The sequence below is a fragment of the Sturnira hondurensis genome, unplaced genomic scaffold (genome assembly GCF_014824575.4).
Source record: "Sturnira hondurensis isolate 20B ecotype Veracruz unplaced genomic scaffold, ASM1482457v3 Scaffold0022566, whole genome shotgun sequence".
Taxonomy (NCBI): Eukaryota; Metazoa; Chordata; class Mammalia; order Chiroptera; family Phyllostomidae; genus Sturnira; species Sturnira hondurensis.
In genome coordinates, this window is record NW_028095197.1 from 3,528,287 (window position 1) to 3,554,474 (window position 26,188).

Here is a 26,188-nt window from a genome sequence, read left to right on the forward strand (position 1 = left end):
ACAGGCATTCCCTCTACATTTCTTGTAGCTGATTTTGAGGCTATTGTTTTTTTCTTTTTAAATTACTTTGAGTGTATGGTACCATCACTGTTAGTGTGCCTTATATGTAATAATCTGAAGAACAACTCTGAGCTTTGTTTCTCTAGGAAATCTTGCCTAAAATAGTCTCTGTTCTTCATACTCCATTTGGTTTTCTATATTTAGGTGCTTTATGGATTACAAACCCACAGCTTAGAAATTTCACTTAAACATAAAGAATCATGAAATGCGTACTGCTCCTTCTTCTGCCTGCCAGATTCCCTGCTTCCACATGCTTTCCTAGGATGATGTCTACAACCCATGGTTGGCTGTCATTACTTCCATTCTTTTTAAGCTCTGGTCTAGGAGAATATGGACCCATCTCTCACCCCATTTTCTTATCTCTTTGATGGCTTAGTTAGTTCTTCCTTAGACCATCTTTATTAGAGGTACCATTGTTTAAGACCCTCTTTTTCCATCCAGTTTCTTCAGCTTTTGCCCAGTACCCTTTATTGCTTTCATTTCTCCCTTTTAAAATCTAGGTTGCTTAAGCTTTTTCTTTCTCTTCCTTTCTGTTTTGTCTTCTCTCACCCAGAACTTTTATAGGTGCTCAATATGTATTTGTTTTAAGAATAAATTATATTCTAAAGCCATATTTCTTCAAACCAGAAAAATACCTGGATCTTGCACTTCAGAAGTTTGAGAATCACAGCATTACATTAAATGCTGTCATTTTGAGTGACTGCTTAGAACCAGCATAATTATAAACATAAGCCCAGGCACTGAAAGTACAGCAATGCTTGGTTATAATGTTATCCAGTAGGTGTGGAATATGTTTCTGTAATCTTTTTAAAAGATTATCATTGAACTGATTACACAACATGTAACAATTATAGAAGAAGTATACTTGTCAGTTCTTGATAAAACTTTCATGGATTCTTTTTGGTCACCCATCCCCATCCATGAACCCAAGTTTGAGAATCATTGTTTTAGGAATTTGCAGTTGGTTAGCACTTTAAGTGGAAAAAGATGGACAGAAATTTTTTTAGTGAAAGATCTGGGCAACCTGTATTTTTTAAGTGATTTTGGTTGTAGAAATGAAAATTACATTTTCCTCATTTCATGGAATCAAGAATATTTTCAGTGGTGGGGCATGTGTTGGGCAGGCAGCTGGTTAATCGTGAATCACTCATCATAACTGTGGATACACTGTTAATTGTGGATCACTTTAGATCATTGTTTCTCCACCAGTGGTGATCTTGTCCCTCAAGGGACATTTGCCAGTGTCTTGAGACAAATTTGGTTGTCACAGTTGGTGTAGGGTAAGTTGGTACTGATGGCTAGTTAGTATACACGCTAAGGAAGCTGCTAGCCACCGGATGCATAGCATAGCACTTCACTTGCAGAGGTAAGTGGTAAATCAGGTTGGTTTTTTCTTTCTCCATTGTTGGACTTATTTTGGATGGCGGTGAGGGATTGCTAAGAAACTACTGGTCTTTCTGTTTCCATGTTTCCCCAGTTTTGTTGTCTGATTTCTACACTTGTTTTTCTTCCTTTGAGTTTATACTCTTCTTTTTTAAAAAATAATTCTAGTTATTTTAATACGATTTCAGAAAGGAATTAAAAGTAGTTGCATGTGCTCAGTTGACCACCTGCGCCCAGGGGTTAACTGATTTGTTTGAATATCACTACTATTAAGTTGGCCAAAAAGTCCATTGCATTTTTTATGTAAAATAAAAGACGTTTAATTTTTCCAATAACTTTATTGATTTGGATATTTTGAGTATGTCAGCTATCTCCTGCTATTAGCTTCTAATAGGTAGAGGCCAGGGGTGCTGCTAACAGCTTCCAGTGCATAAGACAGCCCCACAGCAAAGGATTGTTTGGCCAGAATGTTAATGATACCAAGAAACTTCTCAAACCACTTCTGACACATTTGATCAGTCCCAGCACTTTCTCCATACACTGCACAAATCTTTTTTGTGTGTATTTCAGTTGTGTTTTTACCTTTCTTGAAATAAAGCATAATATGCCAAAAAATGTTGCAGGTTTTTTTCCATCTTTAGTATTAACATGGCTGCACAAAAATTCATCAATATAAGTTTTTTTAAATGCAGGGTGACATAACAGCTGTCACAGTACAGTCTAACAAAATTATTCCTTATGAAGTTAAAGACAGCTAAGCACTACTAGAACCATCTTACAGAAAAAAGCATACAATGACATTGGATTTCAATTATATCATGGATTCAATAGATCTAGCTGGGAATGTCATCATCACTTATAATGTTATGTGTAGAAATCTATACAAAGATCTCTCATACCAGTTTGCAAATAATCTTCTCATTTATGTTATTTTTAGTGTATTTTATTGCTTATGCTATTAGTTGTCCCAATTTTTTTCTCCCCTTTATCCCTCCCACTGCCTTGCACCACCCCACCCTCCGGCATTCTCCAATCCCCCCACTATAGTTCATGCCCATGGGTTGTACATATAAGTTCTTTGGCTTCTCTATTTCCTATACTGTTCTTAACCTCCCCCTGTCTATTTTGTGCCTACCAATTATGCTTCTTATTCCCTGTACCTTTCCCCGCATTCTCTTCCTCCCCACTGATAACCCTCCATGTGATCTCCATTTCTGTGGTTCTGTTTCTGTTCTAGCTGTTTGCTTAGTTTTTGTTTTTGCCTTTTAGGTTCAGTTGTTGATAGTCGTGAGTTTGTTGTTGTTTTATTTTTCGTAGTATTTGATCTTTTTCTTAGATAAGTCCCTTTAACATTTCATATAATAAGGGCTCGGCAGTAATGAACTTCTTTAACTTGACCTTATCTGGGAAGCACTTTATCTGCCCTTCCATTCTAGTTTTGCTGGATAGAGTAATCTTGGATGTAGGTCCTTGCCTTTCATGACTTCACATACTTCTTTCCAGCCCCTTCTTGCCCACAAGGTTTCTTTTGAGAAATCAGCTAATAGTCTTAGAGGAACTCCTTTATAGGTAACTCTTTCCTCTCGCTGCTTTTAAAATTCCTTATCTTTAATTTTTGGTAATGTAATTACAATGTGCCTTGGTATGTGCTTACTTGGGTCCAACTTTTTTTTTTAAATATTTTATTTATTTATCTTTAGAGGGGAAGGGAAGGAGAGAGGAAGAGAAACATCAGTGTATGGTTGCTTCTTGTGCATCCCCTGCAGGGAACTGGCCCCTGCTGGGAACTGGCCTGCAACCCAGGAATGTGCCCTAACTGGGAATTGAACTGTGAGGGTCCAACTTTTGAAGATTTTTTAAAATGTATTTATCTTTAGGGGGGAAGGGAAGGAGAGAGGGAGAGAAATATCAATGTATGGTTGCTTCTCGTGCATCCCCCTGCTGGAAACTGGCCTGCAACCCAGGCACATGCCCTGACTGGGAATTGAACCGTGATCCTTTGGTTTGCAGGCCTGCACTCAGTTCACTGAGCTCCACCAGCCAGGGCTGGGTCCAACATTTGGGGGACTCTTGGAGCTTTCTAGACTTCCTGTACGTCTATTTCCTTTACCAAATTAGGAAAGTTCTCTTTCATTATGTCTTCAAGTAAGTGTTTAATTTCTTGCTCTTCTCCTTCTGGCACCCCTATGATTCGAATGTTGGAGCATTTAAAGAGAGGCTTCCTAAGCCTCTCTTCATATTTTTGAATTCTTTATTCATTCTGTTATGGTTAGATGTTAATTTCTTCTTTTTGTTCCATATTATTGATTTGAGTCCCAGTTTTCTTCCCTTCAATCTTTGTTCCTTGCATTTTTTCCTTTATTTCACTTTGTGTAGACTACATTTCTTCCTTCATTTTGCGACCGAGCTCAATCAGTTCTACAATTACCAGTGTTTTGAACTCTGTGTCAGGTAGGTCGTCTATCTCCTCATCACTTAGCTCCTTTCTGCAGTTTTGATCTGTTCTTTCATTTGGGCCATATTTCTTTGTCTCGGTGCACCTGTTATGCTGTAAGTGGGCGGGACCTTAGGTATTCTTCAGGGTGGGGCAACCCTCTTTGCTGTGTTATGGGGCTGTCTTTGGGGGAGGGGTCAGAGGGAACAATGCTGCTTACTCACTGTGCTCTGGCCCCACTTTCCAATGTTGTGCGAGACTAGGAGTTTCTCCCACTGCAGCAAACCCCCCAGTTTTTTACAGCTAGAGGTTTTGAGTCTTTAGTTTGCAGTCAGCCAGCCCTCCTCACCTGTGCTTTTTAGATAATTGTGAATATTTACCTTTGAATAGTCTTTAAAAGTGGTACTTTCTTAAAAGATTTATTATGTGGAATCTGAAGTCCTATCAATCTATTTTTCATGCTATGTTACATTAAAACCCATTGGTCTGTATTCAACTTTGAATGGATCTTTTATCCATGCCTAATTTTGTAACATGCATTGCAATTTGCAAAATACTGGTTCAGTGAGTTAAGCAAAACTCTGCATGTTGATTCACTTCATTATACAATATGAAAAAGCACATTTGTTACTATCACCAATATCATAAGAAAAGTATAAGTATTGGGAAACTGTCAAGCTCACCGTGGTAAATTAAACATTTTCCAGAATTTTAATTTTTGCTTGAAAGCTCAAATTTTATTGGAAACAAATGTTGGGTATTTTTCCTTAGATCAATAAACTTAACTTGCTTGAAGAAAGTGACTTAGTCTCGAGTCTGAATACTGTAGTTAGTACTTTCAAGTAAAAATGGTGTTCTGTGATACTTGTGCAATACTTTTTCTAGAGATAGCCTGTTACACTAGTATCCTCCAGAAGTATACACTTTCCATTTTGTCAAATAGATTATTAAAAAGACGTGTACTCAGAAGATCAAGATTTAATACCCTAAATCAGGGCCAGCACTAGTGTGAACCAAGTAGGTACCCAGAGTACAGAACCAGAGGCACTACAGAAAGCAAGCGTCTCGGTAAATTTTGTACCATGGGTGCCTTGCTGCATCTTAGTCCTGCTTCTGAGATTAATAATTTTTACTCTTACATCAAGGGTTTCTTGAGTGCAGTCTTTTTTAAAATTTTGGTTTTTTAGCTGCAAATACATGGACTTGAAAAATTCACTCTTTAGCTTGGGGGTCACTCTTGATTTTGTGCTGGACCTACAGCAGTTTCGCTCAACATTGCCTTCTCCCCCCTCTTCACATCACCGCTTTTGCATTATCTGTGGAAATGTCGGCACAATGAAAAGGAGAATGTCTTAGTATTGTTATGAAAATAATTTTAACATCACAGACTTTTGGGTTCCCAGACCATCTTTGAGAACTGCAGTTGTGTTCGTTCACATATGCTTTACTGTAGTAAATTGATTGTTGCCTCTCATCTGTTTTGGTACATGGAACTGTTAACAATTACTATTAATTTAACTTATGATGACCTAAGAGGATTACTGTTACTTAACAGAGGATTAGCTACGAAGTTCTGAAAACTGCTTGTTTATACCTTCCACAGGACTTGGCCATCAATATTTAAGCTACTTAAAATGTCACGGTAGTGACACCTTACCTGCTCATTGAAATCACCTGGAGTACTTTAACACCATTGCATAAACCCCTCCCCTAGTTGTTTTGGGGTGCTGCTTGGACTTTGACAGTTTCAAAAGCTCCCCAGATGATACTAATATGCAGCCATGGTTGAGAACTGCTTTAAAGGAATAAACACCATTTTGATGAGCAGTCTATGCAAGTGTCTTCTATGTCATTTAAATAAAAAGTAATTTTAAAAAAGTAGTCTTAACGCTGTTCCTGGGACAGAAGAGATTAGATTGATAACTGCTGATTTGTAAACAATTTCAGAAGTAGCAATTAGTTCTATGAAAAAGTTTATTTCGAAAGAATACTAGTGATTTTTTTAAAATGAGGTTGGTGACTCTAATTGGATTATTTTGGCCCTTCATGGGACATTTACTCTTAAAAGTTTAGTTTCTGGTTAGTATCTAAGTGTTCACTGTGTAGGACACATTATGTTTGTAATTGAGTAGCAGTATTACAACTGTATCTTAGAAAATGAAGTTTAAAGTAATGCAAGCGCGTTTTTCAGGTGCTAAAATTTTGGGTTTTTCTGAGCATAAGAAGTTAAATATGGTATTAATCAAGGGATTTTTCTCTTTTTTTTTAGAATTAAAGTTGGGAGAACTGCTTCATGATAAGCTGTAAGTATTTGTGTATTTTGAAATAGTGTGGTATGATATTTCCATCAATTTCTCTCATGTGCAGTAGTGTTCCTTGAAGTCTGAGTACTTTTACATTCAAAGCTATAAAAATAAAACTAATTATAAATATATTTTTCACCTTGGTGAGCTGTTTTGGGGCAGCTGACCCTAGTTATGATATGAAATGTTTCTATCAGTGAAACTGTGGCTTATGCTCCTTTCCTTGAGTAATTTTAGTGACAAGTACATGAAAGAATTTTTGTGATAAAGGAAGGTTAATTGAAGTAGAATTGTAAACAATTTCAAAAGACTTAAATATATAGAATACTGTAGTTATTTAAAGAATTACAATTTTATACCGCTGTGGGAATCTGGGTAAGCTTACTAGTTCAGAAACAATTTATGAGGTCAGTTTTTTATTTGCAGATTTGGTCTTTTTGAAGCCATGTCTGCCATTGAAATGATGGATCCCAAGATGGATGCTGGCATGATTGGAAACCAAGTTAATCGAAAAGTTCTCAATTTTGAACAAGCTATCAAGGTGATCACCATTGTGTTTTTGATGTTTTCTTTTATTACTTATTATTCATATTTTTTTAAGATTGTATTTATTTATTTTTAGACAGAGGGGAAGGGAAGGAGAGAAGAGAAACATGAATGTGTGGTTGCCTCTGAAGCGCCCCCTACTGGGGACCTGGCCTACAACCCAGGCATGTGCCTTGACTGGCTATCTTGCTGATGCCTGTTTGTTCCATAGGCCAGTGCTCAATCCACTGAGCCATACCAGCCATGGCTGTTTGTTATTCATATTTTAAAACATTCTGATTACTGATAAAAATGCAACTTAGCATATTAATTTGAAGTGTACTTTTCTAAAAGTATCTCATAAACTTTAGTTGTGTATCTCTTTCTATTGAAATCTGAAAATTAATTATTTAAGGTCTTCAATAAAAGTCTGCCCTAAATTTGTGTGTGTATATTTTTAAAATTGATCTTTGAAAGCATCTGAGTATATATTCAGATACCATAGTAATTAGCTTAGGGATTAAATTTTACCTATTAGTATATTAAGTAAAATGCTTGTGGTAGTGAATTTGATGTTTACTCATTTAGAATTGATATAGAAATACATTCATAGTTGCCACAGAGTTTAATTTTGCATATTTTATGAAGAAAGATTTGCTGAGTAAGTTGATATTTTAAACAAAATTTATAAGTGGTATAGTTAACCAACTTTGGGAAGTGTTTTTAAAAATGTTTATTCTCTGTGAGTTTTGATTCATTAAAATCATTCATATTTATTAATGCTTGAAACTAATTTGAACTGTGCTTTTAAAATACTTGCTGGTTTAGCTTTTTATTTCTTTATAAAGCCTTTTTTATGTTTCAAATGGAAAAGACTTCCACTTTTCTTTCCAAAGACCTGTTTTAGATATATTTTTAAGACTACAGAGTTAATTTGGCATCTTAGTTTTTATCAGATGATGAGATAGTGTTTTCTTAGAATTGTTCTTTTTAAATAACTTTTGAAAGATAAAATGTATGGATTTGATACAGCATTTGCAAAATGCTACTTTATATACATTTTAAAAATCTTTTTATATGTTATATTTCCCTTCCTTTTTAGGATGGTACCATTAAAATTAAAGACCTCACCTTGCCGGAATTGATAGGGATAATGGATACATGTTTTTGCTGTTTGGTAAGAATTAAAGTAACACTAATAGTTAATTTTAAAACTATTACTTACCTGTATCTTTAAAATTTAAAGTATACACACCAGTGTTGAGTATGAAATATCTGTAATGCTTGACCTAGTAAGGTGTACGTAAAATTAGCAGGCCAACTATGCTATAGGAAACAGCATTTTTCCTTCTTGTCTGGTGATTTCAGGTTCTCATTTTCCAAATGAAAAATGAGGTGAACAGGGTATTTTCTTTCTAGTGAAGATAATAGTGTAGCCATTACCATAAGTACCCTTTTTGTTTTCAAGGTATCCAGGGAAGCAAATCTGTAATTGGAAGTCTCATAAATAAGCATGGAATTGAAACAAAGAATTGGCTTTGGAGAGAGATTTTTCTAATCTAGAGCAAATTTTAGTAAACTGGCCATGGTTTTGAAGACAAAGAAAATGCTGGATAAGTTGTCTTCCCTAAACAGTTTTGCTTAATTGTGGCAAAATTCTCATTTACTGCCTGTTTTCTTTTTCTTTTTTGCCTACTTTCTAACCGTCCTTTAAAAAATTTTTCATTGTCCTTAGAAATATGTAAATTTTATTCACTTGGTCATTTAGTAAGTATTGGTTGCCAGTATGTGAAGTCCTTCTATTAGATGGCTGTGTATATGTGTCCTTCTTTTATGTGTATATTTTTCACTGAGGTGTTATGTCAGCGCTGTTCAACACATGGTTTCATCTTATTTGCTAGGATTACATTGCTAGGAAAGGGCATAACCGGAGTCCTGATCCTACTCCGTCTTCCTCCAGAGCTGTTTCCTTCCCTCATAGATACCTTTCTTACCTTTATCAGCTTCCCATCCCAGTGGGATAGGACAGATGGAGGGAAAGAAGGAGGGAGGGTTTTTGCCAAAATTGAGCAACCATTGTACGATACTTCTTGGAACTGTACATAAGAGGCCTTTAGAGGGTGTTTTCATCTGGAAAGTCTTCATACTGGTAATACAAAAATGCATTGATTGTAGTAATCTTCATGAGCATTTCTCATTTTGTAATGCAGTGCTATATGTCTTGCTCTACTGCAGAATTCTTGGACTTAGTATAAAATCTAACTATATAAACTTGTATAAAACTATTTACACCCTCTGGCTTTGTTTCTTTACATGTAAAAGGAGAAAAATACCACCCTCCTCAGAGTGTTAGGAAAAAGGACATAAGATATATGGAAGTATCTAGCATAGCACTTGGGACATAATAGTTACTCAATTTTGGCTGCTATAGGTATTACCAGCTTTGAGCACCTGGCCCATTGTAAGTACACAGTAAAATAGTGTTGAGTGATTATTTTTGTGTTTTCGAAAGATCCTCTGGTTGGGGGTATATTGGATTAGAAATGGGGGGCAGGGGCACTAAAACCATTATATAGTTTCTTGCAGTTATCTAGGTGGCGTATGGTGCTGTTGACGGGGTTGGGGTATTAAGGATGAAAAGAGTTAAATGAGTGGCAAGGGACCTAGTTAGTTCTAAAATGTAAGTTTCTTAGTTTATGAGTTTTTATTGCCTACACGTGGAGTTAATTGCTTTTGGATGCTCGATTTGGAGGCACTCTAATTCCGTTAGTCTCCAGGTATATTGCAAACTGAACTGTATATGACTGCTTTCCGTATTTATGTCTTTCAGCTAATCATGTTTATGTATGTAGCTCTTGAAAGACTTTAGTCAGTGAAAGTGAATTCTAATTTTTTGGTCTTTCCTGACCTTCCCTTTAATCACCTTTTAAATCTTATGATGAATATATTTATTTTGGTCTGTGGCACTCTGGTCTTTGACTCTTGGATCAGTTTAGGCTTTGCCGACTCTGTAACCTTAAACATATACATTCTTTTATTTCTTTTATAGATAACGTGGTTAGAAGGCCACTCCTTGGCACAGACAGTATTTACGTGCCTTTACATTCATAATCCAGACTTTATAGAGGATCCTGCCATGAAAGCTTTTGCTCTGGGAATCTTGAAAATCTGTGACATTGCAAGGGAAAAAGTAAATAAAGCTGCTGTTTTCGAAGAGGTAAGCTCTTATAAGAATTCCTGAAGCTCATTGGCCATCTTATTCACTGTGATATATTTAAATGATTTTATGATACATATTTTTGTAACATGTATAGTTAAAAACAGTTTTTAAACCTGGTGCTACTGCTTTTTATATATTGGCTGAAGTAATCCATTTCTCTGTAAGAAAGGACTTTCATCTTACTGTGTGTTCTTCCTATCAGTACTATTCACTGAGTATCCATGATGTGCAGAGGACTTTGTTCTGGATATTGTGGGGATTCACAAAGAAAATAGAAGAGCTAGCCTCTGCCCTTAAGCCTTTTACAAATTACAATATAGATGTGCTTTACTTTCAGTCTTTGGATAGGCAGGACTAAAGGAAACAAAGGTATGAGGAATATTTTAGGGCAGCGACTTTCAACCTTTTTCATCTCATGGCACACACAAACTACTAAAATTCTGTGGCACACCAAAAAAATATATCTGTTGCTGGTCTAACAGAAAAATAGGTATAATTTTGATTCACTCACACCAGATAGCTATTGTATGTTGGTTGTTATCATATTTTTATTTGACAATCTAAGGGAAGAGAGGTTAGTGCACCTGACTAAATAGTCAGATATTGTATGTTTTAAAAATTCATGGGGCACACTGATTAAAAATTGCTGTTTAGGGTATGAACATTTTCCTCTAGTTAGTACTAAGCACCACATTCTTTTGAAGTGTTCTGAGACATAGATTTTTTTTTCTCCTTATAGAAAACAAGTCTTCAGCTGCTGGTAATTTTAAGGGGAAATGTGATAGCATTTGAGGTTATTGATAAGTGATTATGTAATTCTCCCCTTTGTTGAAACTGGTACTTTCTTTTTAATGTTGCTGTTGACCCAAAATAAATATCTTAGGCTCCTACAATGGTCCAGTATATGGTATGTAAAACTTTTATAAATTAATGTCATGTGTGTGAGAATAATTAAATAGATACCCAGCATGATTGTCTACATTTAAATGTATGGCTTGTGAGTTGCTTATGAAATACTCTTTACTTTTTATACACTCATTGGTTTTTTAGCTACATATGTGAATTGACATGGGTGTCATTGTGGAAAATCTAATGCATTACATGGAATTTTTTAAGAGATTAAGTTAATAAGTGAGAAGAAAAATACAAATTATTTTAAATAGTTACATTCTCAAAGTATACCCGAAGGACATCAAAAATCAGTAGGGCAGATAAATGATTCATTTAACAAATCATACTGGAACAGTTGATTATCACCCTTGATAATGAACTTATTTTACATCTGCCTTAGTCCCTTTGGGCTGCTGTAATAGAATACTGTAGACTAGTTGGCTTATAAACACCAGAAATGTATTTCTTACTGTTCTGGAGGCTAGGCTGTCCAAGATCGGTGTCTAGTGAAGGCCTGCTTCCTGGTTCATAGACAGCCGTCTTTACACTGTGTCCATACAGAGTGGAAGGGGAGAGGGCCTCCCTGGGGTCCCTCTTATACTGACAGTAATCTCGTGTGTGAAGTCTCTGCCCTTGTGACCTATCACCTTCCAAAGGCCTGTATCCAAATACCATCACTTTGGGCTTTAGGACCTCACATATGCTATACATAAAACATTTGCTATAATTAGCAAAATAAATTGCAGATAGATGAAATATTTTGTGTTAAATTTTTTTAAAATCAGAAGATAGTTGTCCTGGCCACGTGGCTTAGTTGGTTGGAGCATCATTCCATGAGCTGAAGCTGGCCGGTTTGATTCCAGTCAAGGCACATGCCTTGCTTGCAATCGGATCCTCAGTTGGGGTGTACTAGAGGCAACCAGTTGATGTTTCTCTCACGTAGTTTTTTTTCTCTCTCCTCCCCCTTGCTCTCTTTCTCTCTTTCCCTTCCTCTCTCTAAAATCAATATCTTTTTTTAAATCAGAGGATAGTTTGCAAAATAGTTTTTAAAGATAAGAGAAGATAATTAACCTTACTAAACAGAATTGCAAATTAAAATTATGAGACACCATTATTTACGCCTTATGGGCAAAGATTAGATGTTTTTTTATAATACACCATATTGAGGATGGGAAAACACTCATATGCTGTGTGTGTATGATATGAATGGCTATTGTTTCCCTCTAAACTATCCTGATTTTCCAGATAAATTTGTCTCAGTTTTATAAATAGGGAAAAAATCAATTACCTAGTAAAAGTCCTTAAGAGATATGGTAATGAATAAGTGAAAATGACATAGTCATTTCTTTGAAATGGGTGCTTCTAAAGTTCCTAAGTGTTGGTGTATTTTGTTCTCAACTATGTCCCTGCTGTGTTTTAACTCCTGAAGTGGATACATTTTCAGCTGCCTAAAGATGTTTCATTATTAATATCTTGTTCATACATGCAAAATGGAAACCGTAATTTTACCCCTTACACCACTTGTCCTCTTACAATCTGTCTTGCAAAAATGGTATCTAGAATATTATCTTTGATTACTTATTTTTTTAACCTTTCATATCAAGTTTATTTTATTTTTATCTTGAATCTGGTCACTCTTCTCTCTCATTGTCCTTGCTTTAGTTCATGCCTTTGTTAGCTTTAGGTGTAGGTCAAACTCTAATTTCTTGCCAGTCTTTCCTTCTAGTTCATTCTCCACTTGACCCTCTTGAAAATAGGTAGTCTGGTCATGTTCACTTTTGCTATTTAAAAATTTTCCCTGGGGTATGTGTTTTAATAGAAGTGATAGTACTTGTACATAGTCAAAAAGCCCATAAGTTTATTTGTGATTCTCTGCTCTTATCCATTCTGTATTAATATTTAGTTCTTTTAGCTTTTTATAAAAAGCTGTACGTATTTAAGATTTAAGATTTAATGAGTTTGAAGATAAGTACCCACCATGAAACCATCGCCATAGTCAATACCAGTAACACATCCATCACTTCCAAGTGTCCTCTTACCCTCTACTTTGTGTTATAAGATCACCTAATGTAATAAGGTCACTCAATACATATGCAGTTTGAATGTAATGGTGCTATTAAAAATTTTCTTTTTTTTTGTTTTTTTTTTTGAGATTTTATTTATTCTAGATGAGAAGGAAAGGAGAGAGAAAGAGAAAGATCAATGTGTGAGTGATACATTGATCTGTTTGTTGCCTTGACTCCGCACACCCCAAACTGAAGACCTGGCTTGCAACCCAGGCATGTGCCCTGAACCAGGAATCAAACTGGGGACATTTCAGTTCACAGGCCAGCTCTCAGTCCACTAAGCCACACCAGCCAGGACCTCTTTTCTTTTTTTCTTTTTTTTAACTTTATTTTTATTGTTGACACTATTACCATAGTCTTCTAGCTTTTTTTCTACTGTTTATTTTCATATTCCTAGATAATAGGTTTATATTCTAATTTCTGTATTTAAGGACTTACAGTTTTTAGCTATGGTGTGTGTATCAGCACATCTTTACCAAGTATTTAGTATTCACACATTACCTCCTCTCCTACCCCAAATAGTCCTTCAATTTTTGGTTAAGTCATTATTTATTTCTGCCACTGTGATTGTATAAATATTAATGACACATGAGCCCAAGTAGTATATGCCTATATTTTCCTTCTCATACAAATTTTTGTTTTTCTCCCTGGCATATTATTCAGCTGATCCTAGGTATATTATTCTCTTTCATTATTTCATGCTAGTACACAAGATTCTTTCTGGCTCTCAGGCATTTTCTCTCTCTTTTTTTCCAGGTTTTAAAACTTTTTATTTGCACATTAAAAATTGTGCATTCCAATAATTAAAATCATTTTAACGAACAAAAATGGCACTCTGATTAAACTTCATTTTACAGCCTGCAGGACACCTTGGAACAGTTTGGTTTTTACTCTAGAGTTCACTGTCATCTCACCCAGCTTCTTCCTTCACCAACATGCAAGTTCTCTTCCTTCCCTGCCAGCCAGAAAGGCAGATGGGAGAGGCTGGTGCAGCCTTGTCAGTAATTCTGATATGAAAAGGGGCAGCACAGTCATTTAAACTGTTCCAACCTCTTTGCATCTTACCAAGTTAAACAGCTAAAAGAAGTAAATTTAGAAGGCAATACTTTGGAGTGCACAGTGCGTGTTGGCGATGTGGGCCCTCATTACAAATTGCCTGCCTGCTTCTCCTGTTCAGTTGTTTCTTTTGAAGGCAGTGGATTTTTCTCTTGCATTTCCGTCTTCAATTTCGACTTACTGAATTTCTCAATCTCAGCCATATCGGGTTTTCCAGACATGGTTGCAGAGGAAGCATTTTGGAGGTCAGAAGTCCCACACAGATCTCGCGGGGCAAAAATCAAGGTACTGGAGGGCTGTGTCCCTTTCCAGAAGCTCCCTAAGGAAGGGACTGCTTTCTTGCCTTCTGCAGCTTCTGGAAGCCTCCAGTATTCCTTGGCTTGTGACTCCATCTTTAAATAAAGCCAGCAACACTGCTTATCTTTGATTCTTCCCCTTAGATGCATTTCCCCCTGGTTCTCCTTATGCCTTTTGTCTCTTACTTACCTTTTTAGGAAAAGGTCCTACTTATCTTTAAATTTGTATCCCACTCTCCTGGCTTACCCAGACAGACATTAGTTTTCTTCTCCGCCCCTTTCTTAGCACATCTTTCTGTTATGCCTGGTATCTGTACATACTGGTTTGCAGGGAACAGTTCAGCTGGACACCCTTTGTCCTGGTGTGACTATTAATAGCATCCTCTTCTCTGGAATACACCAGTTTGAATAATAATGGTGTGGTCTACCTGTACTAATCTACTCACCTCCAGAGTCTTGATTCAAGCATATTGCCTTTTAATTGCTACCACTTTATTTACTCTGATTCTCCTACTCCTACTATCCTTTACTTCTATACAGACCTACAGTTTATGGGTGCAGTTGCTTTATTTTTCTCTGTAACTCTCCCTCATGTCCTCATTTCCTTGATCCAGTGCCAAAAATCACTCCAAAATTCCCTTGCTCCTTTCATCTCATCATGTGTCACTTTTCTGGCAAGGCCCCCAACCATCTGCCTACTCACTGCTTGTACCCAAACAGCAGAAGGCTGCTACAGAAAATTCTTATCTCTGTCTGTTCTCACTTTGATTTTAGGACTGCAAATCTCGGGTGGGCACTCAGCACCAGCGACAGTCCTACTCTATAACTTGCTGCAGTGAACTTGCTTTTCCAGTCTCTCTAAGGTGACTTTTCCATATCTTTTCTCCTCAAATCTCTAACGCCAACTCTTCTATCAGCTTGCTCTTGCTTTGTACCTTAATGAAATATTAGATGGAATCATACATATTAGAGGTACACCATCTTCTCCCTATCACAAGAGCTAACCTGTGTTGATACCCATATACTCTGCCGTCTCTCTTGTGAAAATTAAAAAGTATCCCTGGCATTCTAAGCTCAGCCCCTCAACTTGTGTTCTAGATCCTGTTCCCTGTTACCTAATGCAGTTATTACCCTGTCTTTGTATTTCTTTACTAGTACTTTCTTCACTGCTAGATTATTCTTGCATATGAACATGCTTCAGTATCACTCTATTTATTTATTTATTTATTTTTAAATATATTTTATTGATTATACCATTACAGTTGTTCTATTCCCCCCCTTCATTCTCCTCCACCCGGACACTCCTCCCCCACTATTCTGCCCCCCTTAGTTTATAACCACGTGTCTCAATTTCTTTAGATTCTATATTTCCCCCACTATTCTCGCCCTCCCCCTATCTATTTTCTACCTACCATCTATGCTGTTTTCTGTGCCTTCTCCCCCCTTCTCCTCCTCCCACCCCCCTGTTGCTAACCCTCCATGTGTTCTTCATTTCTATGGTTCCACTCCTGATCTAGCTGTCCTCTTGGTTTGCTTTTGTTTTAGGTGTGGTTGTTAATAACTGTGTGTTTGCTGTCCTTTCACTGTTAATATTTTCATCATCTCTTTCTTATATAAGTCCCTTTAGCATTTCATATAATAAGGGCTTGGTGATGATGAACTCCTTGAACTTGACCTTATCTGAGAAGCACTTTATCTGTCCTTCCATTCTAAATGAAAGTTTTGCTGGATAAAGCAATCTTGGCTGTAGGTCTTTGGATTTCATGACTTGGAATACTTCTTTCCAGCCCCTTCTTGCCTGTAAGGTCTCTTTTGAGAAATCCGCTGACAGTCTGATGGGTACTCCTTTGTAGGTGACTGTCCCCTTATCCCTTGCTGCTTCTAGGATTCTCTCCTTCATTTTGGTCTTGGCTAATGTAATTATGATGTGCCTTGGTGTGTTCCTTCTTGGGTCCAACTTCTTTGGCACTCTCTGAGCTTCCTGGATTTCCTGGAAGTCTATTTCCTTTGCCAGACTGGGGAAGTTCTCCTTTATTATTTGTTCAAATAAGTTTTCCACTCGTGGCTGTTTCTTTCCCCCTTCTGGTACCCCTATAATCCGGATGTTGGAACGTTTAAAGATGTCCTGGAGGTTCCTAAGCCTCTCCTCATTTTTTTGAATTCTCATTTCTTCATTCCTTTCTGGTGGGATGTTTTGTTCTTCCTTCTGGTCCATTCCATTGATTTGAGTCCCAGTTTCCTTTCCATCGCTATTGGTTTCCTGGACATCTCCCTTCATTTCAATTAGTTTAGCCTTCATATGTTCCTCTAATTTGTGACTGTACTCTACCAATTCTGTGAGCATCCTGATAAATAGTGTCTTAAATTGGGCTTCTGAGAGGCTGGCAATCTGTTGGTCACTTAGAGTTATTGGCTCTGGGACTTTGAGTTCTTCTTGCACCATCTTTTGGGCTGTTCGTGCCTGTTAAGTAGCAGGATCGGAGCCCTAGGTTTTCACCAGAGCAGGGCAACTAAGTCGCTGGGTTGTGACGTTGTATGTTGGGGCGGGGTCAAAGAGGGACAATGGCTTCCCTCCGCCGCCTGCTGCCACTACCCCCACCAGCACCACAGCCACCACCGTCACCAGGCCCACGCGCCTCACTCCACGGCACTCTAGTGTGTCACTGCTGTCAGCCCTCCACCACTGGGTTCGTCCCCTGGGGCCTGCGTGGTCCGTCTCACTGCACGCGAATGTGCGACCTTGGTCAGTCTGCCCCGCACCCCAACTAGTTCTGGGCTGCCTGCGCTCCTAGGTCTGTCCTGCCTGACCCAGCTCCGCTGCTGGCTCCACCTCTCTTACCGTCCGCGATGAACGGTTAGTAGCTGTCGGACTTCTGTATAATTCAGTTTTCTGGTCTCTGGATGAGTCTTAGTTCTCCAAAACTTTTGTTGTATCCAAACTTGGTTGTGGGAGAAGGCACAGTGTTTCCACCTATGCCTCCGTCTTGGCGGAAGTCAGTATCACTCTATTTAAAGGAAAACACCAGTTCCCTTGACCCATGGCTTTGTATTTATAATCCCATTTCTCTGCTACCCTACACAAAACACTCCTTAAATGGACTGTTAGTCCTTATTCATTTTACTCTTTGTCAGTCTCTCCTTGACCACTTGGACATTCTTCAACAGGACATTCTTTTCTACCACTACATAGAAACTGGTACTAACAAGGTCCTTAATGATACCCATTTTACTAAATCCATTGTTCCCACCCTGCTCTCTTCTGCCTGTCAGCATCATTTGACCCGGCTGGCCACTGTTTGATACACTTTCTTCTCATCTCCCTGATACAGCCCTGTCTTGGATTTCTTTCTTCCAATGGTTATTCCATTTCCAGTGCTTGTTTCTCTAGATGCTGAAATACTCCTGGGCTTTCTCTCTTTTCCGTACCTTCTCCTTCTGTAGATTTCCTGTAGTTCTGTGGCTTTTAATACCACTTGTATGCTGATGAAACCCAAATTTATATTTCTAGTTCTGATTCCTCCCCTGACTTCCAGATTCAAGCAAGTAACTTTGCAAAATCTTCACTTGGTTGATCAAAGAAATTGCAGGCTTTATATAATCAACATTTTACTCCATTTCTGCCTTTAATCCTTTTCCTCCCCAAGTCTACCCCATCACAGTAAATGGTTCTGTCATTTAGCAGTTGTTCAGACCAAAAACCAAAAAACGGTTCTCGATTGTACAGTTCACCTTATACTCCATAACTCAGTTCTTTGGCACATCATGTTGGCTTTACTTTTTACATATATACTGATGTCAGCCACTTTTCACCTTTAGTTACAATCTCAGTGCAAATCACCGTCACCTCCTGCTTGGACTGTTGGGTTGTGTCCAGTTTCTGGTTTCACTTTGATTTTTGTCTTTAAATCCACAAGATTTTCAGAATGATCTTTTAATGGCAGCTTCTGTTTATCCAGCATCTCTGCTCAGCCCTCCAGTGACTTGGGTTAATATCCTGTTATCAAGGCTTATATTTACTACACAGACCTGTGATATTCTCCCAGACAAATGCTTTTCTTAGACTCCTTTTGGCAAACTCACAATTCACAGATAGGGCCTACAGGTGGGTTATTTTTGTGTGTGTGTGTGTTATCATCACAGTGCTAGCCTACTTAATTTTTTAAAAATGGGCAACATTTAAAAATTGGAAGATTTTACATTAAATTAGGTTTTTGTTCTGAAAAATTATGAGACCTTACCACACTAGCCTTGTATTGATTCATGGCCACAATAGGGTAGCTAGTGATTGACTTCCTTTAGATGAAATATACATTCTCTGTTTTGCTATGGTCTATACCATTCCTCAAGGTATCTTGTAACCAGCCTGATGTACTCAGGAAAGTTACCTACTGCTTACATTTATGGCCTGGCCCTATGGTGAGTCATCATTCATTCACTGAATATATTTTGAAAAGTACTCTGTACCAAGCACTACTCTTAAGTCCTGGAATAAAATAATGAATAAAGCGAAGTCCTGATCTCATGAATTATGCATTCATTTAGATAGTCAGTGTGCAAGTAAGCAAATACATATATAACGTCAGGTGGTGATTAGTTTTATGAAAAATAAAGCAGGGGAAAGGGATAGAAAGTAGGGGAGGAGGCTGTTCTAGAGAGAATGCTCAGGGGAAACATCTATATGAGGAATTGACATTAGAACAGAGTCTGGAGCTTTGTAATTCTTTTGGAGAAAATAATTTCGGAGAGGGGGTCTGTAAGTGTAAAGGTCCGGAGAAGAGATGTGTTTGATGTATCTCAAGGCCACAAGAAGGCCTGCGTGAATGCTTTACAGTGAACACGGACAAGAGTGGTTCGGACATGAGATTAGAGAGGGAAACCAGAGCCCATGGTAGGAGGGCTGTAGCAGCCATTGGTGGGGTTTTAGGCTTTCCTATGAGTAAAGGAACTAGGTTTTGATTAGAAAATGCTGTATAATGGGACTTCTGGCCAAGATAGAGACGTAAGTAGACACACTGTGCCTCCTTGTACAACCAAAAGGACAACAACAATTTAAAAACAAAAAACAACTAGAACTGCCAGAAAATCGAACTGTATGGAAGTCTGACAACCAGGGAGTTAAAGAAGACACATTCATCCAGACCGGTAGGAGGGGTGGAGTCAGGCAGCCTGGGCGGAGAGGACTCGTGGCAAAGCTACGGCTGGCAGACGGCAGTCCCACATTTGCATGCAGATAAACCAGGTGAAACAGGGTAGCGGGACAGACTGCACAACCCACAGTCCCAGAGCAGGGAAATAAAGCCTCAAAACACTGATTGAAAACACCAGTGGGGGGTTGAGGCACTGGGAGAGACTCCCAACCTCACAGGAGAGTTTGTTGGAGAGACCCACAGGGTCCTAGAACATACACAAACTCACCCGTATGGGAATCAGCACCAGAAAGGCCCAGTTTGCTTGTGGGAAGTGGGGGAAGTGACTGGAAGCCAGCAGAAAGCAGAGCAAGTGCCATTGTTCCCTCTCGGATCCCTGCCCCACATACAGCATCACAACCCAGCAACATGGGTTACCCTGCCCCGGTGAATACCTAAGGCTCCACCCCTCACCTCATAACAGGCACATCAAGACAAAAAAAGGTCCAGATGAAAGAACAGATCAGAGCTCCAGAAAAAATACAACTGAGTAACGAAGAGGTAGCCAGCCTATCAGATACACAGTTCAAAATACTGGTAATCAGGATGCTCACACAATTGGTTGAATATGGTCACAAATTAGATGGAAAAAAATGAAGGCTATGCCAAGTGAAATAAAGGAAAATGTACAGGGAACCAATAATGATGGGACGGAAAATGAGATTCAAATCAGTGGTGTGGACCAGAAGGAAAAAAGAAACACCAACCAGAAAAAAATGAAGAAACAAGAATTCAAAAAAATGAGAGGCTTAGGAACCTCCAGGACATCTTTAAATGTTCCAACATCCAGATTATAGGGATACCAGAAGAAGAGAGAGAGCAACAAGTGGAAAAGTTATTTGAACAAATAATAAAGGAGAATTTCCCTATCGGGCAAAGGAAATAGACTTCCAGGAAATCCAAGAAGCTCAGAGAGTCCCAAAGAAGTTGGACCCAAGGAGGAACACACCAAGGCACATCATAATTACATTACCCAAAATAAAAATTAAGCAGAGAATCCTAGAATCAGCAAGAGATAAGGAGACAGTCACTTACAAAGGAGTTCCCATCAGACTGTCAGCTGATTTCTCAAAAGAGATCTTTCAGGCAAGAAGGGGCTGGAAGGAAGTATTCTAAGTCATGAAATGCAAAGGACCTACATCCAAGATTGCTTTATCCAGCAAAACTTTCATTTAGAATGGAAGGACAGATAAAGTGCTTCCCAGACAAGGTCAAGTTAAAGGAGTTCACCATCACCAAACCCTTATTATATGAAACATGAAAGGGATTTATCTAAGAAAAAGAAGATAAAAAGCATGTATAGTAAAATGACAGCAAACTCACAATTATTAACAACCACACCTAAAACAAAAGCAAAAACAAACTAAGCCAACAACTAGAACAGCAACAGAACCACAGAAATGGAGATCATGTGGAAGGTTATCAATAGGGGAGTGAGGGGGAAAAGGTATAGAGAATGAGTAGCATAGATGGGGAGTGTAAGAATAGTATGGGAAATATAGAAGCCAAAGAACTTACATATATGGCAAATGGACATGAACTAAAGGCTGGGAATGTGGGTGGGAGGGGGTATGTAGGGTGGAGGGGAGTGAAGGGGGGGAATGGGACAACTGTAATAGCATAATCAATAAATTTTTTTAAAGTGCTGTAAAATGACTTATTTTAAAATAATCCTTTGACTTCTGGTGGCAAATGTAGCAGGGACAAGTGGCAATGTTGGGACCTATCTGGAGGTAGTTACAGGAGTGAGAGATGGTAGTGACTCAAAATAGAGAAGCTGTGAAAGGAATGAGATATGGTTAGATTAGAAATTGAAGATAGAACCTATAGGTTCTTTTGATGAATCTGATATGGGCTGTGAGAAAATGAGAGAACTTGAAGTGCAAACTTTTAGCCTAAGTAACAATAGATGGAGGTGCCTTAGCAGTGTGGTAAACACTAGGAGAATATACTTTTTTAGATACAAAATTTGAGGATCCTGTTTGATGTTTAAGTAGAGATAGAGTATAAACTTCACCTAGAGGATAACCCTGTAGCTCTGTAACACACCTAGTTCTTTGAGACCAGGGACATAATCTATGTTTGTTTGTTTTCTCTCTGTTTGTAAGATAGTAATACCTGGCACGTATTGCATGGTCACTGGTGTGTTTGTTAAGAATTCAGAATTTTTGCTACAATCCTGGCCACTGCTATAAAGACCTCTTAATCCATTATGGTAGGCTTTTATATATATTTTCATAAGAATTGTAATATGACAGAAACACTCAATAGAGCTTCTGACTTAACCAAATCATCCAGATGATTTTAAATTAATAGTCTTCAATGCAAGTCAGCAAGCCACTTAATTTGTTAATTTCTTAGTAGTCTTTTAAATGATTTTGGGGGTGGTAATCCATGCGTGAATAATTTTTTTTCAGAATGGGGCTGAAGTGAGAATGTGGTTTTGTTCTCACTTTGAGTAATTCTGTTCGAGAAGGTTTAACCTTTGTATCCTCACAGTGGAGTACACATTTAATTATTTTTGAAGAGCCTTGTTTAAATCTTGCAGTCTTATAATCAAACAGTAATTACTATGTATTTAGTGTTCACCTGTGAATGTGAGAATACTTTGTAAATGGGAATGACCTTGTGATATTATCATAAGCGTTGCCTAAGGACAAGCAATTGAAATTACGGACACAGAAAGTATTAGAATATGGTGTTTAAGGGTACAGCGATAAGGAAAGCTTGGATGCTGGATAGCAATATTTAGACAAGCAGTTTAGACAATATTTAGGCTTTCCACTACTGTTTTCTTATTAGCAAATAGTGATTTTATAAGAGAAATATAAGGAAAAGTTTTGCCACTGCTCAAGGACCTAATTATTCCTTTTCTCTTTAGGAAGATTTTCAGTCAATGACTTACGGATTTAAAATGGCCAACAGTGTGACAGATCTTCGAGTTACAGGTAATGCTATTTATAAAGGTAGTTCACAAGTTTAATGTTTGGATTTGTTTCCTTTTCACCTCACTGTCTCTCTTTCTAGGCATGCTAAAGGATGTGGAGGATGACATGCAAAGAAGAGTAAAGGTATTTATACATTTTTTTCTCTTTTGTATAGCATTTTTGTTTTCTTCTAAATGGCAGGTTAACTTATAACTAAGTACAAATAGCTAATGTAGGTAGGACCATTTGCGTATGGTTCTTTGTGTATGTGGTGCCTTTTGGTTAATGAGTTTTAGGCTATTATAGGAGCTTCTGGTAATGTTAATGTCACAAATACTGAAAATTTAACCCTCAGTTTTTCAAGCTTGGGCCAGTGTTTAAGAATTTTTGTATGCTATTTTAAGAGCAGCGTAATACTGAACAACGTAGAGTTGTTCAGTTTCTTGGAAGTAAGGACTGTCTTCATCTTTGTATCTTTAATAGCTAGGAGAGTGTCTACAAGACAGTAGAAAAGCTCAGTAAATGGCAGTATCCCAAACCTGGTAAAAGCCTTCTATGAATGACGTCCTTCAGCCAAATGACCTTGACGGTTTGGTTCCCATAGAGACTAAAAGAGGAAAAAAGTTCATATATCTACTTTTTTTTACAGTTGTATAACATGGCATGGTTGTCAGAGCAGTTTTACATTGTCATCTTATTTGATATTTACAGTTATTCATTGAATTAGACAATAAAGTACACACAGTGAGTGCCCTACCTTTAGGTGAGCAAAATACAGCTCAAAGAAGCAGAGTAACCTGCTTGAGTCTAACTTAAGGGCATGCCCTAGCCAGTGCCGTTCCAGTGCTAGAAACCAGCTCTTCTACGTATCTTCCTGGAATGTTGGCAAAATAGTCAACTGTGTGTTACTTGTGTATTAACAAGGTGTCTTGCATTTTAGTGCAGAACAGATCAGTATTTACTGTGTGGCTTAATTTTTATCGTGTGATTTTGTAAAGATTACTTTTTTCCCTGGTAGGGTTATTAGTTTTAAAAATACCAAGAATTTCAATGAGTAGATATTTTTAAAAGAAAGAAGTGCCGTGTGCCATGGGCTTTTACTTATGTTATTTTTCTGTTTGCTTTTGCTGCTTTTAATACCTTACTCCTTTGTGTGATCTTTGTAATTTATATCCAGATTAACTTTCTGTATATAGTAATATTTCCTATTAAGGAGGGAAATACTAAATACAACTTCTTTTCCCTCTCAGACATTTTTTAAAAATAGATTCTTACAATAAATTAGCTTAGTGTTTTTCCTTCTATATGTGTGATTTAATGCTTCTACAGTCTTGTGTTTGTGTTAATTCACATTTTTTAAAATTTTAGAGTACTCGAAGTCGACAAGGAGAAGAAAGAGATCCAGAAGTTGAACTAGAAGTAATTGAACTTATTTTCTGGTAGATAATATCAGAGAAGTCTGCCTCTTAATGTTGTAGTTTTATGAACTGCGTTATAATTTATGGAAGCCCTTTTTAAGGTATTTCTTTAAAAATTGGACATTGCAAGGGATTGTATTTCCCTTGTATTTATTTTGTTAGAATGATAATACAGCTCTTTCAGATATATGATTTCAGTGCCGAATCTTCAGTATTCCTATGAGGTAGGAAGAAAAATGACTTTTACAAATGGTACATCTGAGTTTGGCAAAAATCAAGAACTTGCACAGAATCAAAAGTTGACAATCCTTTGTTGAGAGCCTAAATTTTGTAACTCAGCTTAAAGTACTTTTTTAATGGTCCTTTTAAAATACTGATTGTATTTGTTTTAGAGATGATAGTGTAACCTTTCTCTTAGGGAAAATCAGCCTTGTTGATATAGAAGCCTTATGTTTCTATTTCAGTAGAGTGGGCTTTGTTATGTGTTTTGCTGAAGCTCCTGTTTTCAGGTGTTTAAAACCTGAGTGAAGGTGTTCGTAATGTAGTAAGCTGTACAGTAAGATTTCAAACTTAAAATATCATATTTTATAAAGAAATTGTTTTGGCATACCTTGCATCTTTTAACTTTGAGTTCTTTATTTTTTTTAGCACCAACAGTGTTTAGCAGTGTTCAGCAGAGTGAAATTTACTCGAGTGTTACTGACAGTGCTTATTGCCTTTACTAAGAAAGAGGTAAGGGAATTGACTGTGATCTTTCTATTTTAGTGGGGGCTTTTTTTGTTTTCTTTTGGATGTACTCCTGTATTGAAGTAGTTCTGAGACTTTTCCGTTGAAATGCCCCCAGTTGCACATATACAGCACTCAACATTTGGTGCATTTACATCAGAGTAGTCCTGACAATTTTCTCAGAAAGTCTCATGAATTTTACATTCTGCTCCATAACATGCATGTATGTTGTTGTTATAAAAATAGGGTAGTTATATGTTGTGAATTGAAAGGAGAAAGTAACAATGAGAATTTAAGGGCATTTTCTTTCATTCAAGAAATAATTAACTGTTAGATTTGTGTAGATCCCAAAGTAAGTCCTAGATGGTAAATATTTGTGTGTGTGTGTGTGTGTGTCTCAGTTATAGTGTGTATCTCAGTTATAGATGAATTTTTGAATAGTTAATAAGTGGTAACTAAACAGTCAACCTTTACCATTGTTCTAACTCCTATACTTCTTTTATCCTGTTTTTGTTTGTTTCACCTTGATGAATGGCAAAATAGAAATGTTGCTATTTTCCAGTTGGTTGCATCTCTCTTTTTTAAACAAAAGATTAATAGAACAAACTATAACTTTTTATTCATTTTTAATGGCTCCTACAAAATATGGATATGGCTAAACAATTATTTCTATTCTAACAGGATCTGGACATCCTGTACTAAGTGAATAGTTTGTGAAAACCAGTGACATTACAACAAATATTTAATTTCATTATTGTTTATAGGATTTTCTTATTTAATATATATCTTTCAGTGAAAGAATATGTAAGAATGTTTTTGGTGATTTATTTGCCAGACCAGTGCTGTTGCAGAAGCTCAAAAACTGATGGTTCAAGCAGCAGATCTTCTTTCTGCCATTCATAACTCATTGCATCATGGCATCCAGGCCCAGAATGATACTACAAAAGGGGGTACGTGTCTGTTCTGCTCCTACTCTTTTTTCATTCTTTCCCATTCATAGTGTATATATAGTGTTTGGTTTGTTCAAAAATTTTATTTAATTCAGTCTGTCTGGACCTTGGAACGTTTTGCTTCATAGACTTACAAAATGTTTATGCCCCCTTCTTTTAACATTTTTTCTAGAATGTAAACAGTAGTTTATTTTACTCTTTTTGCTCTGAGTATGTATCCTATCTGGTGACCATGTTATGATATCAACAGTACATTTTTTTTAATCTTCAGAAAGAGGGGAAAGGGGAGAAAAAGGGAGAGAAACATGGATGTATGAAAGATACATCAGTCAGTTGCCTTTCACACACCCCCAGCTGGGGACCTGGCGTGCAACCCAGGCATGTGCCCTGACTGGGAATCGAACTGGTGACCTTTTAGGTCACAGGTTAACACTCAATCCACTGAATCACACCAGCCAGGGCAGTACATTCTTTTTTCGTCACCTCTCCCCTTTACGTCTTTGAGAGATTATCACCTTCATTATAGAGTCTTCCCTACATCCACCAGGCAGCTTCAGTATTCCCTCTTTGGACCCGATACATGCCTCTGTTACAGCATTTTTTAGTGTATCATATCATAGTTGTTTGCCTTTTGTCTTTCCATGATTTTTTGATACTTTAGGCCAGGGACTTTCATCTTTGTTTATCTCTATACTGCTTGGCATGTTGTTGACACTCAAATTTTGTTTATGAATTAAGCCTTAACAT

The 26,188-nt window shown here is 37.4% G+C and overlaps 1 protein-coding gene across 4 annotated transcripts in view; it reads left to right on the forward strand.

The window, feature by feature from the left end:
• NAA35 (N-alpha-acetyltransferase 35, NatC auxiliary subunit) overlaps positions 1–26,188 on the forward strand; it is a 60,021-nt gene that overhangs the window by 3,679 nt on the left and 30,154 nt on the right. For all 4 annotated transcript variants that reach the window (XM_037036160.1, XM_037036161.1, XM_037036158.1 and 1 more), the window contains exons 3-11: positions 6,147–6,180; positions 6,607–6,721; positions 7,808–7,882; positions 9,755–9,922; positions 22,302–22,368; positions 22,448–22,491; positions 23,716–23,766; positions 24,414–24,497; positions 25,327–25,441. In XM_037036160.1, coding sequence (XP_036892055.1) covers positions 6,147–6,180; positions 6,607–6,721; positions 7,808–7,882; positions 9,755–9,922; positions 22,302–22,368; positions 22,448–22,491; positions 23,716–23,766; positions 24,414–24,497; positions 25,327–25,441 — 753 coding nt within the window. The remainder of the gene's footprint in view (positions 1–6,146; positions 6,181–6,606; positions 6,722–7,807; positions 7,883–9,754; positions 9,923–22,301; positions 22,369–22,447; positions 22,492–23,715; positions 23,767–24,413; positions 24,498–25,326; positions 25,442–26,188) is intronic.